General features: G+C 37.0%; 3 protein-coding genes across 8 annotated transcripts in view; 2 read left to right on the top strand and 1 right to left on the bottom strand.

Moving 5' to 3' along the window:
* Positions 1-2,202, top strand: part of LOC139967524 (cytotoxic granule associated RNA binding protein TIA1-like) — a 37,847-nt gene extending 35,645 nt beyond the window's left edge. For all 5 annotated transcript variants that reach the window (XM_071971416.1, XM_071971411.1, XM_071971412.1 and 2 more), the window contains one exon: positions 286-2,202. In XM_071971416.1, the coding sequence (XP_071827517.1) occupies positions 286-409 (124 nt within the window). In that variant the 3' untranslated portion in view covers positions 410-2,202. The remainder of the gene's footprint in view (positions 1-285) is intronic.
* A 2,018-nt stretch (positions 2,203-4,220) lies between these two features.
* Positions 4,221-12,968, top strand: LOC139967520 (zinc finger protein 131-like). 2 transcript variants are annotated; one of them, XM_071971408.1, is made up of 4 exons: positions 4,221-4,371; positions 6,404-7,001; positions 8,138-9,314; positions 9,770-12,968. In XM_071971408.1, the coding sequence occupies exons 2-4, from the start codon at positions 6,422-6,424 to the stop codon at positions 10,239-10,241; spliced, it is 2,229 nt and encodes a 742-aa protein (XP_071827509.1). In that variant the 5' UTR covers positions 4,221-4,371; positions 6,404-6,421; the 3' UTR covers positions 10,242-12,968. The 2 variants fall into 2 exon arrangements, with proteins under 2 accessions (XP_071827509.1, XP_071827508.1); XM_071971407.1 differs by having other exon boundaries at positions 4,267-4,500.
* The window catches only part of LOC139967521 (phosphoacetylglucosamine mutase-like), a 33,666-nt gene continuing 30,913 nt past the window's right edge, over positions 11,567-14,319 (bottom strand). Inside the window, exon 18 of the mRNA XM_071971409.1 lies at positions 11,567-14,125. Within this exon, the coding sequence (XP_071827510.1) occupies positions 14,045-14,125 (81 nt within the window). The 3' untranslated portion in view covers positions 11,567-14,044. The remainder of the gene's footprint in view (positions 14,126-14,319) is intronic.

Consider the following 14,319-nt stretch of genomic DNA (forward strand, 5'->3'; position numbering starts at 1 on the left):
TGAATTTTACTTATGTGGCTTTATATACAAAATATGTTCTTGGCAATGGTGTTGTAACTTGTTCAGTTTGCCTATCATTTTACTTATGTAAACTGGAGAAGTAACGTCAAGACAAAAGCTTCTTAATTAAATGGTTAATGTTGATCACTGTTGATTTCAATGTTGATTTCATGTTGATTTGTTTCATGTTGATTTCATGTTGATTTCATGTTGATTTCATATTGATTTCATGTTGATTTCATGTTGATCAATGTTGATTTCATGTTTTGTTTGTTTCTTTTACAGTATGATGATGCAAACGGGTCAGTTTTCTGGGTATGGACAAGATGCTTCTCACAGCACCTTCATGGGCCAGGGATCAAATTCAGCTGCTACATCCCAGGGTGGATTTGGTTACCAGCAACAGTAGATAGAGCTATGTCATATATACCAGGTAGATTAGATTGGGCGGTGTGTGGCAAAAGGGGGGGTTCATTGACTGGTATACTAAATGACCATTTAAGGGTACAAGAAGTATTTAGTCAAAGTGAAATGTAAGTTTAAAATTTAACGGTAACCTTTGTAGAAATTGTGTAGTTTTTTCTTGGGTTGAAATCTTCCATTTATTAATGTTATGAACATCTGTAGTTTTAAAAATTTAAGTAAATTTTTGCCAATGAAATCATTGCTAAAGTTCAATTGGTCTTACATGTGAGACAACAGTACTTAGTCTTTTTTTTCCCTCCTCAGGATAACTCAGCTATTGAGTTACCTGCTGAAGTAAGCAATTCTCTTCTTAACATATTTATCATATGCTTTTAATATGTATTGTTGGCTGCTTCAGAGACTGAAATGAAGAACCGAGTCATTAACTAAAAATATGGGTCTCTATAACTGGCCACAAAAGCTTTTCATTACGAGTTGGTTATTTGAGGAAGATTGTTGTAGCTTCACTAGCCCCCTATTGTATGTATAACTCAAACTCTTTCTTTTCAAATTTAAACGTCAGATTTTGTAATTTCAACAGATTTAACCATATTGTAATGTTTTGTTTTTCATAAATGCAAATATATACTATTGTTCATTTTTGTTGTTCTTCAGGTTTCCATTTTGTCAAATTCAAATTTTTCTTTGTCCTTTTTTTTCTCTTAATTTTTCTTTAAAGTGCTGGAAGCAATAGCACAATTGTATGACAACTTCTTTGACATTTATCATCCAATAAAATATATCAGTCTTTTTTTATTTCGTTTTTTGTTTGTTTTTTGGACTTAAATTTTCTTCTTGATGTTCTTTTAAAATTCACCTTTACAATCATTGTAAATAAATATGTTTGGTTTTTTTCAGGTATTTCTGCAGTTCCTTCACATTCATGTTGATGTTTTTTCCTCGATTATTGTCAAAAGGTTTACTCCATAATCTTACTTTGCATTTTATGACCACTTTCTTTGGTTTCAATTTTAATAAGTACAGTTTGATAAAGAAAAGTTTAAACAATCTTCAGAGTAACTCTATTTGCTTCATCATTTCAAAACATTTTTAAGAAATTTTTGTCCACTTCAACATTTAAGGTTCAGAATTATTGACATTGTAAAGAATGAATGCAAGTTGTGCCTTCCTTATTAGGTGTGTAAGCAGTTGACAAAGGCTGCAAAGCAATTAATCCAACATTTCACATGTTTTCTTCAAAATTTGTCACATTTGGTTCAAAGTGTTTGTACAGGTTTCTTGTTAAGTGCTAATTGTCATCAAGTGCAAGATGTGATTGTTGTTGTTCAGCACCTGCCAGCTGTACGATTTTTCTCTTTCTGTGAAAAGAATTTTGTCTTTTTAGAAATCCAATAATTTTGACTTTTGTGAAAATACAACACATTTTGATGTTTTTGCCAGCTTTTCCCAATTTTGTTGTAAATAGGCTACAAATTAGTATTTACAGAAGAAGAGATGTATTCTAAAATAACTATATCGTGACCTTTTCAATTTTTTTCACCTTCTCTACTTGATAAGCTTGTAAGTGGACCTGAGTTTGACTTTTAAGGCATACCAAATGCATTCCTGTAGGTCCAAAGATATTATCTACTGTTACTTTTTACAAAGTAGGATGACTCGTGATGTTTTGGTATTTTTCTGTTTTCATACATAATGGGTGGGATAGATAAGTTAGATTAAGGATAGTATCAACTTGGGATGGATAAATGAATAAAACCCTGGTGATAAAAAAAAAAATTGTTTTCTCCTTTTCTTGTGTTTACACTATATATATGTATGTGTTTTAGATCCTCCTGCAAGCAGAAACTCGCGAAGGAGCCTCATTGGCTAATCAAAGCCGCAGGCTGACCAAAGTCAGTCTCTTAGAATCATATTTAACGTCCATAATTATGAATTGTAAATTATCAACAAGTCTGTAACTGGACGACATACATTAATCTTGGAGTGACTTGAACTGGGACCTTATGATTGGAAGGCACCGGCGTTAACCACTGAGCTAACACTCCACAGTGTAGTCTCCTTTTTGGTTGTCACCTTTTTGGTTTGATGTAAATTGTAAACTTTGCATTCATCTCGGTGGCTATGTGTGTGTGTGTGTTTATCTCTGTACATGTGTTTTTGTGTTACCACTTGCTTGTAACCACAAAATCTCAAAAAGGGAAGGTTGAATGGATTTCAAACGTTGTACTCGTGTCAGTGTATGTGGTGAGGTACGTCAAAAGTAACTATTTCAATGGATATTTCTGTATCCCGCGTTAATAAGTGACTATCAAGATCATTATTATAACAGACCCTAACAGTCCGACATTATTACAAGCAGTATACAACTCTTCAACGACATCATTAAACATGACAGACATTGCCTAATGTCTCCAACATACCATTTCCTCCTCATTAAACCCATGATTCTTCAGATAGGAAATTAAACTGCAGGTCTTTGAGAAAAGAATACTAGTAATACAAGTTATTGGTACAAATATTTCAATGGATATGTATGTATCCTGCCTTTACAAATAACTATCTTGACACACACGTTGAACTATAGCGCTTTTAACCTCGCCATATTCAACAGCCATATGCATCTATATAGTTCATAGTAAAGAATATTTACATATAAGCGCAAAAATCTCAACGCTATGCAGCAGAATTCTAAATGGACCACCAATATGCTGGAAAACAACTGTCCCTGGGTAATATGGTAAGCTGGAAAACGGAAATAATCCTTAATGGAAACTATTGGGATAATCTAAGGGCGTAGGAACCGGGGGGCTGGGAGCACCAGCCCCCCCCCCCCCAGTGAAGTAATTTTCAGATTTTACTGTTTTGCAATGTTAGTATGTCATCTTCTCCATGCTTCCGTAATCATTTCATGCTAGTGTATTTTTGTGAGTAACCAAAAGTACCAGTGCTGTTGCTCAATTTAGAGAAAACAGATACAGTGAGCGCATATCAGGTATTCGTAACATGCTGATATCGAGGTCTAATAAGCTGATATTGTTTTCTGACATACTGATATTTAAAATGTAAGACATGAATATAAACCATAACATACTATAACACCCTGAAATTTTGATTTGAAACGAAGGTCATCGCCTACGAACGACGATATGGTCAACCCAGAAAGCCTTGTCAGGTTCCAAAAAACAAATGCGTTTTAACATGTTAATGTTATATCTGATATACTTATATGGAAATTACATATTGAGTTTAATATTGGCATGCTGATAACTTATTGTAGTCCCTTAACTAGGTGCTTTACTTAACTTAACTAGGTGGTCCTTAACATGCTGATATTAACTAGGTGTGGTCCCTCCACGTGTATATATTATCTGTGGAAAATCAAAGCAATTCAAACTTTTAACATGCTGATATTTTCTCCAAACATTGGTAAACAGATCAGTGGCGGATCTAGGGGTATTGGTCAAGTGGGCGAGAATGGTCTGTAGGGGCGCTTTCGACACTATCTAAGCGGAGCGCCACCACAGGTTGGCGCGGAGCGTACACAATTTTTTTGAGTAAAGATACTTCCTAGATCGTCGGAATTGACCCTTTCCTGGCCTTGCTAATTTGCAGATAAACGAAGACTAAATAGGTGTCATCGCCAACAAAATGTGACAAATGTCAAAAGGTAGATGAGAGCGCAATAAAAAAGTAAATAATCGCGAATAAGTAAAAAGTGGTAAAAAGCTGAAAAGGGCGCCAGCAGTCCATTTGAGTCCGTCGGGGGGGGGGGGGGGGGGCATCCGCCCCCTGACTGTATGGACACTCCGTCACTGAAACAGATGGCGTTCCGTGTTGATTCTGTGGTAGTACTAGTAGTACTGTTAGGGACCCTATATCCATTTTTGAACGTGTTTCGCGCTTTATCAAGTCATGTCCGAAGTCCACGGGCAGCGATGAAACCAGGTATGTTGTGCATTAACCAAACTGGTACTGGAATCATACGTAGTATCCAGTAAATTCTTTACACCAACAGTCATCCTCGAAGTTGCGGAAGCAGTTGCAAAGCTCAAACTTAAGTCTGACGGTGAACCGGTTAGTCCTAGGCTAACTTTTCATTGTTGGTCCAACCTTTCGTGGTTATGCTAGATCTAGCCTACCACAGTACCAGCCATAGGCCTATACTACGTTACTAGGCCTATAGAATAATAATATATTAATTGTAAGTTAGGCCTGACTGGAACTTTTTTAGGCCTAGCCCAGATGAAAAGTTATATTTCATCCAATCACCGAAACTTTGCTGTGAATCAGTTCTGGCAAATTTTCGTCGATTTTTGTGGCAGAAAACAAGGAAAGTATAGCGTAGCCTATGTTATTACTATGTAGCCTAGGCCCTAGACTGGTTTTCGAGTGACGATGGTGTATCGAACGAATATTTAATCGCTAAACTGTTGTCATATCAGATTTAGGCGTTGGTAATAGCTGTATTTTGCAAAGTAAGAAATCATGTTATGTATGAACAGTGTGAATGTGAGATGGCATGATAAAGCTTTAATGAGCATTGAGCCTACTTCAGCTGTTAGTGTTAGATTTTCAACGTTAAGGTAACAAGTAAGCTGCATGTATCACAGCATTGAACTTTCAGTCGTGTTGAATGTATTTTGCAACGTAAAAAATCATGTTGGGTATCAACAGTGTAACTGTGAGATGGCATGATAAAGCTTTAATGAGCATTGAGCCTACTGTACTTCAGCTGTTAGTGTTAGATTTTCAACGTTAAGGTAACAAGTAAGCTGAATGTATCACAGCATTGAACTTTCAGTTGTGTTGAATGTAGGCTATTTCTGATTTCTATGAAGTTTATTGAGATGTGATTCTTGTGTAAGGTAGTCATAGGCCTATGTACTACCAGGTCTCTACAAATATTTTTAAAACTACTCCCTATTTGGCGAGCGTGAGTAAAAGTTGACTCGTCAAGAGGAAAATTCACTTGCCGAGCTATTAACGCTATTAACGTCTCTTACTTGTTGTGTAGTGCAAAGCTACAACATCATTCTTCATAGTATACTTCTAATTAAAGTTATGCAGATACTTGGTACTATGTTATGCGCATTGGAAAATGTTTCAAGTGCAGTATGAAATTTAAAGATCTTCCACCAAAAGAAAGAGATGAACAATGTAAAACATGTCACAGAATCATAAGTATGCACCTTGGCATATTTTGTCTGAAATTCCAAAGAACACCTGCAAGAATGTGGCTGCCTAGCTACGACAGTAGCCTAGCTGAACTCTAACATTAAAGGCATTGAAGACTCGCCTCAAACCGCATGTCGCCCTCTGAAAAAGGTAACTTTCCGTTGCACTTGCAAGTGAAGTTTTTTCTTGTCGCTTCAAAATGCAGACAGTACAAAAAGTATGATACCTTGATATCTTTTATCTGGACCTGAGATGTCCATCGCTGCTATGTACACTGTGTTGTGGGTATTGACTAGCTGCATGTATTGACTTTACACTAGTGTCTAATTACCGACAATAGCAAGCTGTGTGTGTATTTTCTGGGATCGATGGTGGTGTCTAACACTTCTGTTACACCTCATTCGAAACTAGGTCATATAACCGGCATCCAACGTTTCTTTGTGCGCGAGTCTTCACTCTCTTTAATGCTCCTGTAGTTCTAGAACTGTAATACTGTAGCTAGGTATACATGGGTAAAATTATACAGTACCTCACCGCAACTTTGAGCCACTACTCCATTGGCGACTGCATATTTTCAATTTTGTTTTCTTGTCCATTGAAATGGTATGCAAAAATGTCACTGTTTCTCCACAACACTGCCTAAATCAAAGCGATCTTTTTACGCAATGAAAATCTAAGGTTGACAAAGCATATATCTTTTAAAATACATCACGTACTTGGTAAGCTCAACACATTAAAGATTATAAATGGTTGTTGCACAATATTACATTTTCAGTGACATTTAATGTGTTATGTTTTGCAGCATCTGAGATAAGACATCATGGTGTGTACAAGTGCCACTGCGACCCATGAGAAAGATGGCAGTATCATGGTCAGCATTCCAAACCAGCTAGAGATGGTCGTATCATCGCTACAGGACAGTCTACATCATCCGCATCTATGTGATGTAACCATCTCTATCAATGGCCAGTCTTTTCTAGCTCACAAATTCCTCTTGGCTGCTCTCAGTAACTTCTTCCATCATCATTTCTACAATCATTCCAAAGAGACGGAGTTTGATATCAGCAACCTGAAGAACATCTCCGCAAATGCATTTGAATTCTTCATCCAGTTTGCGTACTCATCTAAGGTGAAGTTGCAGTCACTGGACGATGTTAAGGGTCTGTTGAAACTGTCCAGAGGACTGGATTCGGTGTCGGTCAAGGAGGCCTGCTGTGAGTATCTGAGGAGCAAGCTGACCGGTGACAACTGTACAGAAATACTGTCATATGCTGAAGAATTCCAGCTGACTGAACTAGAGAAGCAAGCAAAGAAGCTCATGAACAAAAGACTGATTGAGCTATCAGAAACCTACATGAAACAGAACCAGGTGAACAGCTCTCAAAGTCAGAAGAACACAGGTAAAGCAACTCATTTCATGTTACATAGATATATAGCAAGTTATGTGGGCTTTTCATATGTGAGCTATCAGGAATGGTTCTACAAAGTGTTATAAATCAAGTCCAAAGAGATGTTCAGGTAAAGAGTTAACTGTGGTAAAAACTTATGTATATCTGTATTGCATTATAGCTAATGTCGCACCGATAGTCGTTTGTGATATCAGTATCGACCAATATTGGCAGCATATAGGTATCAGTAAATTTAGCCTCAATGCCGATAATGACACACTGATATTGAACCTTTCTTTTCACAACAAAAGCCATTTGTTGGTACTTGCGATGATTAATTCATCTATTCTAAAAGTCCAATTTTCTTAGTTTCAGTTACGATTGCGATTAAAAGGTGGTCAAGAACCAAGTTGCAAGTTCTGAAAAATATTTATCGATAACAATCTGTAAACAGACAATTCATGCCACTTAATGTTACATACATAGTAGTCTTTGTTGCTCTTCAAAGTAAATATCATCAGTCTGGCCAATGTATTATAAATACAAGTGAACACAACCTAATTAAAACTGAACATACCTGCTGTCACCTGGTTTGTCCTTGTAAAGGTACTGTACTGATACAGCAAAAGTTTCTGAGTGTGAACTTTGTTAAAATCAAGTTACAGCAAATTAACTAGAAAAGCTAGGTGTTCAGTGCTCAGCTTGATAAATTTGTATTTTGAAGACCTTATTAAGTTTAGTAAAAGGTTCAGCATGTGAATACCTAATTACTGTATGCTACTTTCAAATAAATTGAAGGACTGTAAGCACTGTATCACCTAAGGCTTGTATCACTCTTTAGAAGTGGGCATTTGAAGACACTTTGTTTGACATTTTCTGCAGTGCCTGGATATTATAGTGAAGGTAACAATTTGGTTGATCAAATGACAAATCGTTGTTTTTCGAAGTTGGTTAACTGAAAAATGGTAAAATTGGCTCTAATATTTTTTAGTTTTCATCATTTTACATTCCAAGTCGGTATCCTAATATGGAAATTGACCATTTTGCCATAATCAGGTAAACATGTTTATATTATTGACAAGATTTCTATACCTAGCCACAAAGTCTGAGGGCATCTAAAGAATACTTAAGTACTTCTTCTTTTGTAGATGAAACCAGTCAAGAGGATGTTGAAGTAGGTGTTGATGACACAGTAGCCTCACATACAACAGAGCAGCAGTTAAATACACAAGTAACGTTAAGGAGCAGTAAATCCTCTGTGATACCCAGTGATGTTCGTCCAGGTTCCACCCTAATGGTCGAAACTAAGGCTGCCCTTAAAGGATTTCCAATTCTTCGCTCCCGTAGGAGTAGGAAGCCGGCATTACCCATTCAGATTATCCACGGGGAGGACAGCAGGTCAAAGGGATTGAAAATAAAAACTAGTCGAGTAGAGAAAGAATCCAACAGCAAAGCTGTATTGACTTTGGCAAAGCAGAGAGATTGTAAAATGTGCAGGAGAAGTTTCCCATCACCGAAACAATTAAGAGAACATTGTAACAAGGAGCATGTGAGATGTACCAAGTGCAAGAGACTATTTACGTCCAGGACCCATCTTCGCAATCATATGGTATTTCACAATAGGAAGGGTGGCAAAAGGTCATCGAATAGGAAAAAGTATGACTGCTCTTACTGTGGAAAGCAATGTAATTATGCCTCAGCTCTTAAAGTTCATCTTCGTACTCACACTGGACAGAAGCCGTTTGAATGTACCTTTTGCGATCAAAAGTTCACCCAGTCAATTAACCTTTATCGTCATGTCCTCTCCTATCATGAACCCAACGCTCCAAAGTATCAGTGTAAAGTGTGTGGCAAAGAATTCAATGTACAGATCTATCTAAAGAGTCACGAGATCACCCATAGCGAAGAACGTCCCTTCCAGTGCGAGGAGTGTGGTGCTCTCTTTAAGAGAAAGAATGATCTACGAAGCCATAGACGTGTTCATAGTTCGGAAAAGCCTCACCAGTGCGAACTCTGCATGACGTACTTCAAGACTATGGGTGACCTGAAGACACACAAGCAGATTCACAATAACAGCAAACCCCATTGCTGTGCACAGTGTGGAAAGAGCTTCAAAAGGACGGGTCATTTGAACAGACACATGAAAATACACTCCAACGAAAAACCATTCAGATGTGAGACGTGCAGTGCAGCTTTTAATCGTAAGGAAAATCTACGAAACCACATAAGGACCCATACTGGGGAATTCCCGTACAAATGCGAGGACTGTGATGCTCAGTTCAAGCACTCCTCCAGCTTAAAGGCTCACAGTAAGAAACATTGGAGGTAAGTCATAGAAATGTTGTAGTAGTTAGAGTGTACTCTACAGATAATATAGTGAAAAGTCTAACAATTTCAGAAGATAGTGATGCCATAGGTTTAGTTTTGCTTTATAAAAGGAATCTGCAATAGTGGTGGTGTGTGCTTGTGGAAGTGACAGTGTGAATGTGTACTGCAAATGCTTTGACTAATGAACATGATAACATTGTGGTTGAATTTCATTATTGGTATAATTGGTAAGCCTTACTGAACAAAAGAACTCTGTTGCACTTTGTAGAGGTCATACTTTCTTATCACTTGTCATTAATGGTACAAACTCAAATAATCTAGTGTGCAGTAATACCATTTAATGTTCTTGTATAAAACTTGTCAGCTGTCTCTCCATTGACTTTAAATGGTTCTTTCAAAGTTTGTTTGTATTTTTTAAGAATAAAAGTTTTTTTTGTGGAATTTGTCCACAGCCATGCTCATGCCAACACTGAAGTGTACGTGGTCCAAACTGCAGCCTTTGATCAGGCAGAAGATTCATCTCAGCAGCTTCCTACCTTCTACCAAACCAGTACCAAAACTCCTGCCCTTGTTACAATCCAGAACAATGAGCAGACCTCCATTGCCACGGAACTAACAACCGCTACCGCCCAAAGCAGCTTAACAAATTTTGCTGGGACTAAGTTTTTGTGCTTACAGAACTATCATCCTTCCAAATCCAATGTGTCAACTCCACAGGCTCTGATTCCCATATCTGACATTGGAGTGTTCGCTGATACAGCAGAAGGAATCTCAGATGGCACTCCGATTCACGGCCTTCCACTTCAAGTTTATACAGTGCCTAAACAAGATGCTAGTGGTATAGAAAGTAACACAATACAAGCAGTGCTTGTGAATACCCAAACTACGGGTGAATTTATCTTAAATAAAAACGACCGATTCTAGAACCAACTGCCTCGGGATTCCAGCAACAAAGATAAAATTCATCATTTAGTCATATCAGGAAATAATAGAGTTCTTTATCAGCCGATTACTTATCCAATCATTGTGATGTGTAATACGAAGAGCTCTATTGACAGTCAAGCTTGCATGTTGTGTGATGCCATACTTTATAAGATGACTTCTCAAGAAGGGGAATGTTAGTATACCTTCACTTTGGCACGTAGCTTGCTCTAACGAGTGACTAGTCTCTATTGTTTTAGGGATCAAAGGTCAGCAACTGTCATGTAAAATATGCAAAGCTTTGTATCTCATGAAACATCACTTTGAGAAACTGTGAATGCAATATAGAACCTCCAACCACTCCCCCCATCCGTCTTGCATCATATATTGATGTGAAACAGGTCTGGAGTTTTTGGTGAAGGTCAAAAGCTTTCAAAACTTGAAATCCTTCTAAACATGTTATCATAGGCAGGCCTTGGAATTGAGTACAAAATGACACCTGATTTAGAGAGATTTCTAACACGTTTATTCTTTCGATGGCATAGTCTGTATCACATGGTTGTTACTTTATGATATCTACATCTCAAATTGTCGTTGTTTCATATGACATGCAAATATCAACTGAACACTACATGTTACTCCCTCTGTTCATTATTATTATTATTATTAAAGCTTTGGATGAACTTCATATTTGAATAAATGTAGAGCTACCATAATGAAAACTAGAACCACACTGTTTGTTGTAGAGGTCAAATGTCATTTGAGGTCAACAAAGGTCATAGTCTGAAAACCTTGTAAACACATTTAACTCTAAACTAAAGCTTGAATGAAGTCCATACATTAGTATGTGGATCCATCTTAGTGAGTACAAGCACCATATTGTTTATGTGGAGGTCAATATGTCATTTAAGTTCAAGAAAGGTTAAAGTCAGGAAACTTTGTAAGTAGGATAACTCGAAAAGTGAAACTTAGGAGAACTTAATAAGTGTATTATAGATTGATCCATAAGTTTCAAATTTGGAGTTATATTTACCAGGGCTTAGAACTTTGACCTCAATTGGGCTCTTTATAGTTACTAAGGTGGATCTTTATACCAAGTATGATATTCAGATATTATGTTCTTTTTAAGCGGATAAAGTTTACAACGTTTCAGACTTGGACATCTACTGCCTTTAAATGACCTTTCATCATCACAAAAAATAATCTGTTTCTTATGCTCTTTTTTGAGTTAACATGTTTAAAATCCAAGGGTGTCACATACTTACACCCTATCACACGGAACCCCTTTTGCCTCCAGTGAAGAATCAAAAATAAGAAATACTGAAATGTTGAAAGATGAAAATAATTTATTAAAAGGATTTAGCAAAAACTTATCAAAGGCAAATATAGATGTGCATATTGTAAGTGAACATGATCCAGAGTGAATGTTACTGTGCATAATGGTATACTGACAGTGGAATGTATAATACAGCTGCTGTACATACAACATGACTAACTGCTACTAGGACAGTAAGACTTCAATCAGTAATTCAAAATCATTTTGTTCAGAAAGCTATGCTACATGTACATACAAGTCTCTGTATATGGAATGTTGTTTTTCGTTGGCCTTTCTCCTCTTGATATACACAACTTAGTTTCAGTTGTATAGATATTAACCAATCAGAGCGGCCAAGAGTTTTTATTAATGCCTAGTGTAGTAATCATAGCACCAGATATTTCTGATTTATAAAAATGATATTACTGGCCCAGTTCTGTGGTTTGGTTACTAAAATATATGCCACGGCATGTGGAAAGGAATTACCTCAAGCAACAAATAATGAGATAATGATCATTACGTTACTAGGTACGTAACTGTCTTTAGCTCATAAACAGGGGCATGGGGCCCTTCAACCTAACTTCACCTAAACTACACTTGACATAGAGCCATAGATGTAAGAACACAAGCAAACAAACTAATATTACACCAAACCTGCGATGATAATGTTCTGGGTGAGTTATTCCATGCTCATTTTTTACAGAGTTCAATTTCCCATGTTTCCATGAAGTAAGTGGTTTAATGCTTAACACAAACTGAAAGCCCACAGAAATTACCCAATATGTTTGAGTTATCATGAGTCAAAAAGCTCCCTCAGTATTCAATGAGCCAGGGCCTGGTATTAATTTTTGGATTAGTCTTAATGTGCAAATTTCATCAAATGCACAAAAAGACCAGTTAATCTGTACTTAGTAATTCCCGAAGGTTCCATTGGACACATGATAAGGAACAATGTTATCAAGCATTCACTCTTAAATTGTTTGATTACTTTGGATGTTAACAGTTTCAAACTTGACTAAGAATCACTGTTGCCAATCCAAACTGACAACCCAGACATAAAGGTACGGAGGTGTTGGGAGGGGGGGGGGGGGGATGAAGTAACAGGCTAACAGCAAAGTTTGGTGAAGAAGATGAAGAATATATAGGGTTAGAATTCAGATCAAATAAGTTGATATTTCAGTGTCAGAGTATTATACATTACACCCTACATTGCAAGATTTATTCTCTAAACATTTTCAGATATGGTACCTCAATACTGAAATATGTGAGGACACAGAGATTGTAAGATGATATTGTGGCATTGATATAAAGTCATAATACTACTAGGTGAAACCTTTCATTTTCCCTTTGTTGTCGTTTTCCTATTTTCAATGTCAACACTACGTTGTTCCTGAAAATAAATGTCAGTAAAAGAACATCTACAAGCGTCAATGTTTCAGACTTTGTTTTTTGCAAAATCCAACTTTAAATAAAACATTTGAAAGAAAAAGATTAAAAATTCAAGCACAAACAGATAAAGAAAAAAAGGTCTGCTAGCTGTTTTAAGCAGATGAAAAATAAATGTGGTTACATTCTATCATGCGAATTTTATAATGCTGCTGTTTATTGACTAGCTAAAGAAGGAAACTTCTGTAATACGTAAATCACTGCAGCATTTCAATGCCACCTTAAAGGGTGTGAAGACTCGCGCCAAAAAAAACGTCTAATGCTGGTAATCTGACCTAGTTTCGAATGAGGTGTAATAGAAGTGTTAGACACTACCATGGATCCCAGAAAATACACACACACAGCTTGCTACCGTCTGTAATAAGACACTAGTGTACAGTCAGTACATACAGCTGCGGTCAATACCCACAACACTGTACAAACAATGCAGCGATGGACATATCAGGTCCAGCTAAAGATAACAAGGTATCACGTTTCATTACTGTCTGCATTTTGTAGCGACACGAACAAAACGTCACTTGCAAGCAACAGAAAGTTAACTTTTTCAGATGGCCGCACACGGTTTGGGGCGAGTCTTCAATGCCTTTAAACAATTGTTTACTTGTTGGGAAGAACTTGAATTGCTCACATAAAATAAATGAGGCATTTTTGGTGAACTTGTTACACAGAACAATGGCTACAAAGTAACTCAAGACATTGGGTATCATTTGATGCACGCTCTTCTGTGCATTTCATAAACAGATATCCATGAAGCAACTAAATGATGCAAATGCTTAAGAAGTCTTGATTCCATAATTACAATGTTAAGAGATAACACTGTGGGTATAACCGCAGATATCATATATGGATGGGTAACTGATATAGACGCACGCCTTTCTATAAATAATATAACATCACTGACAAGAATCCTGTCTAGTGAAGAAAGAAAACAACTTATCAACATTGTCAACACTCATGGGTGTATGCAGTAGGATAAACCAAACTCCTAAAAGCACATTGGTAAGGCAGGTTGAGGCTGCAAGGGATGCTTGGAGCTCCCAGGCAATCAGTTAGGAGGGTCACCAATACCTCCAGCCAGTTGGAAGACTTGAAGGGCAATTTGTTTGGCTAGTTCATCTGCTGAAGCCTGTTAAAAAGAATAAAAGTAATAACATAGAACTTAGAAGTAATATAATAGAAGTTATGTCACAGAACATGAGAAATCCACGATATCAGTAATATCACATTTGACAGTAAACGGAATATGAAACATGAGGAAAGACATGGAACATATTTGCAAACTGAACTTACTGAAGTTACATACAACTAGAACTATAAGCA

The sequence above is a fragment of the Apostichopus japonicus genome, chromosome 5 (genome assembly GCF_037975245.1).
Source record: "Apostichopus japonicus isolate 1M-3 chromosome 5, ASM3797524v1, whole genome shotgun sequence".
Lineage (NCBI taxonomy): Eukaryota > Metazoa > Echinodermata > Holothuroidea > Aspidochirotida > Stichopodidae > Apostichopus > Apostichopus japonicus.

Coding starts and splice junctions, on each gene's coding strand:
- LOC139967520 (XM_071971408.1), top strand. CDS start 6,422: ATGGTGTGTACAAGTGCCACTGCGACCCATGAGAAAGATGGCAGTATC. Junction 7,002..8,137: donor TCAAAGTCAGAAGAACACAG/GTAAAGCAACTC, acceptor CTTCTTTTGTAG/ATGAAACCAGTCAAGAGGAT. Junction 9,315..9,769: donor CACAGTAAGAAACATTGGAG/GTAAGTCATAGA, acceptor ATTTGTCCACAG/CCATGCTCATGCCAACACTG.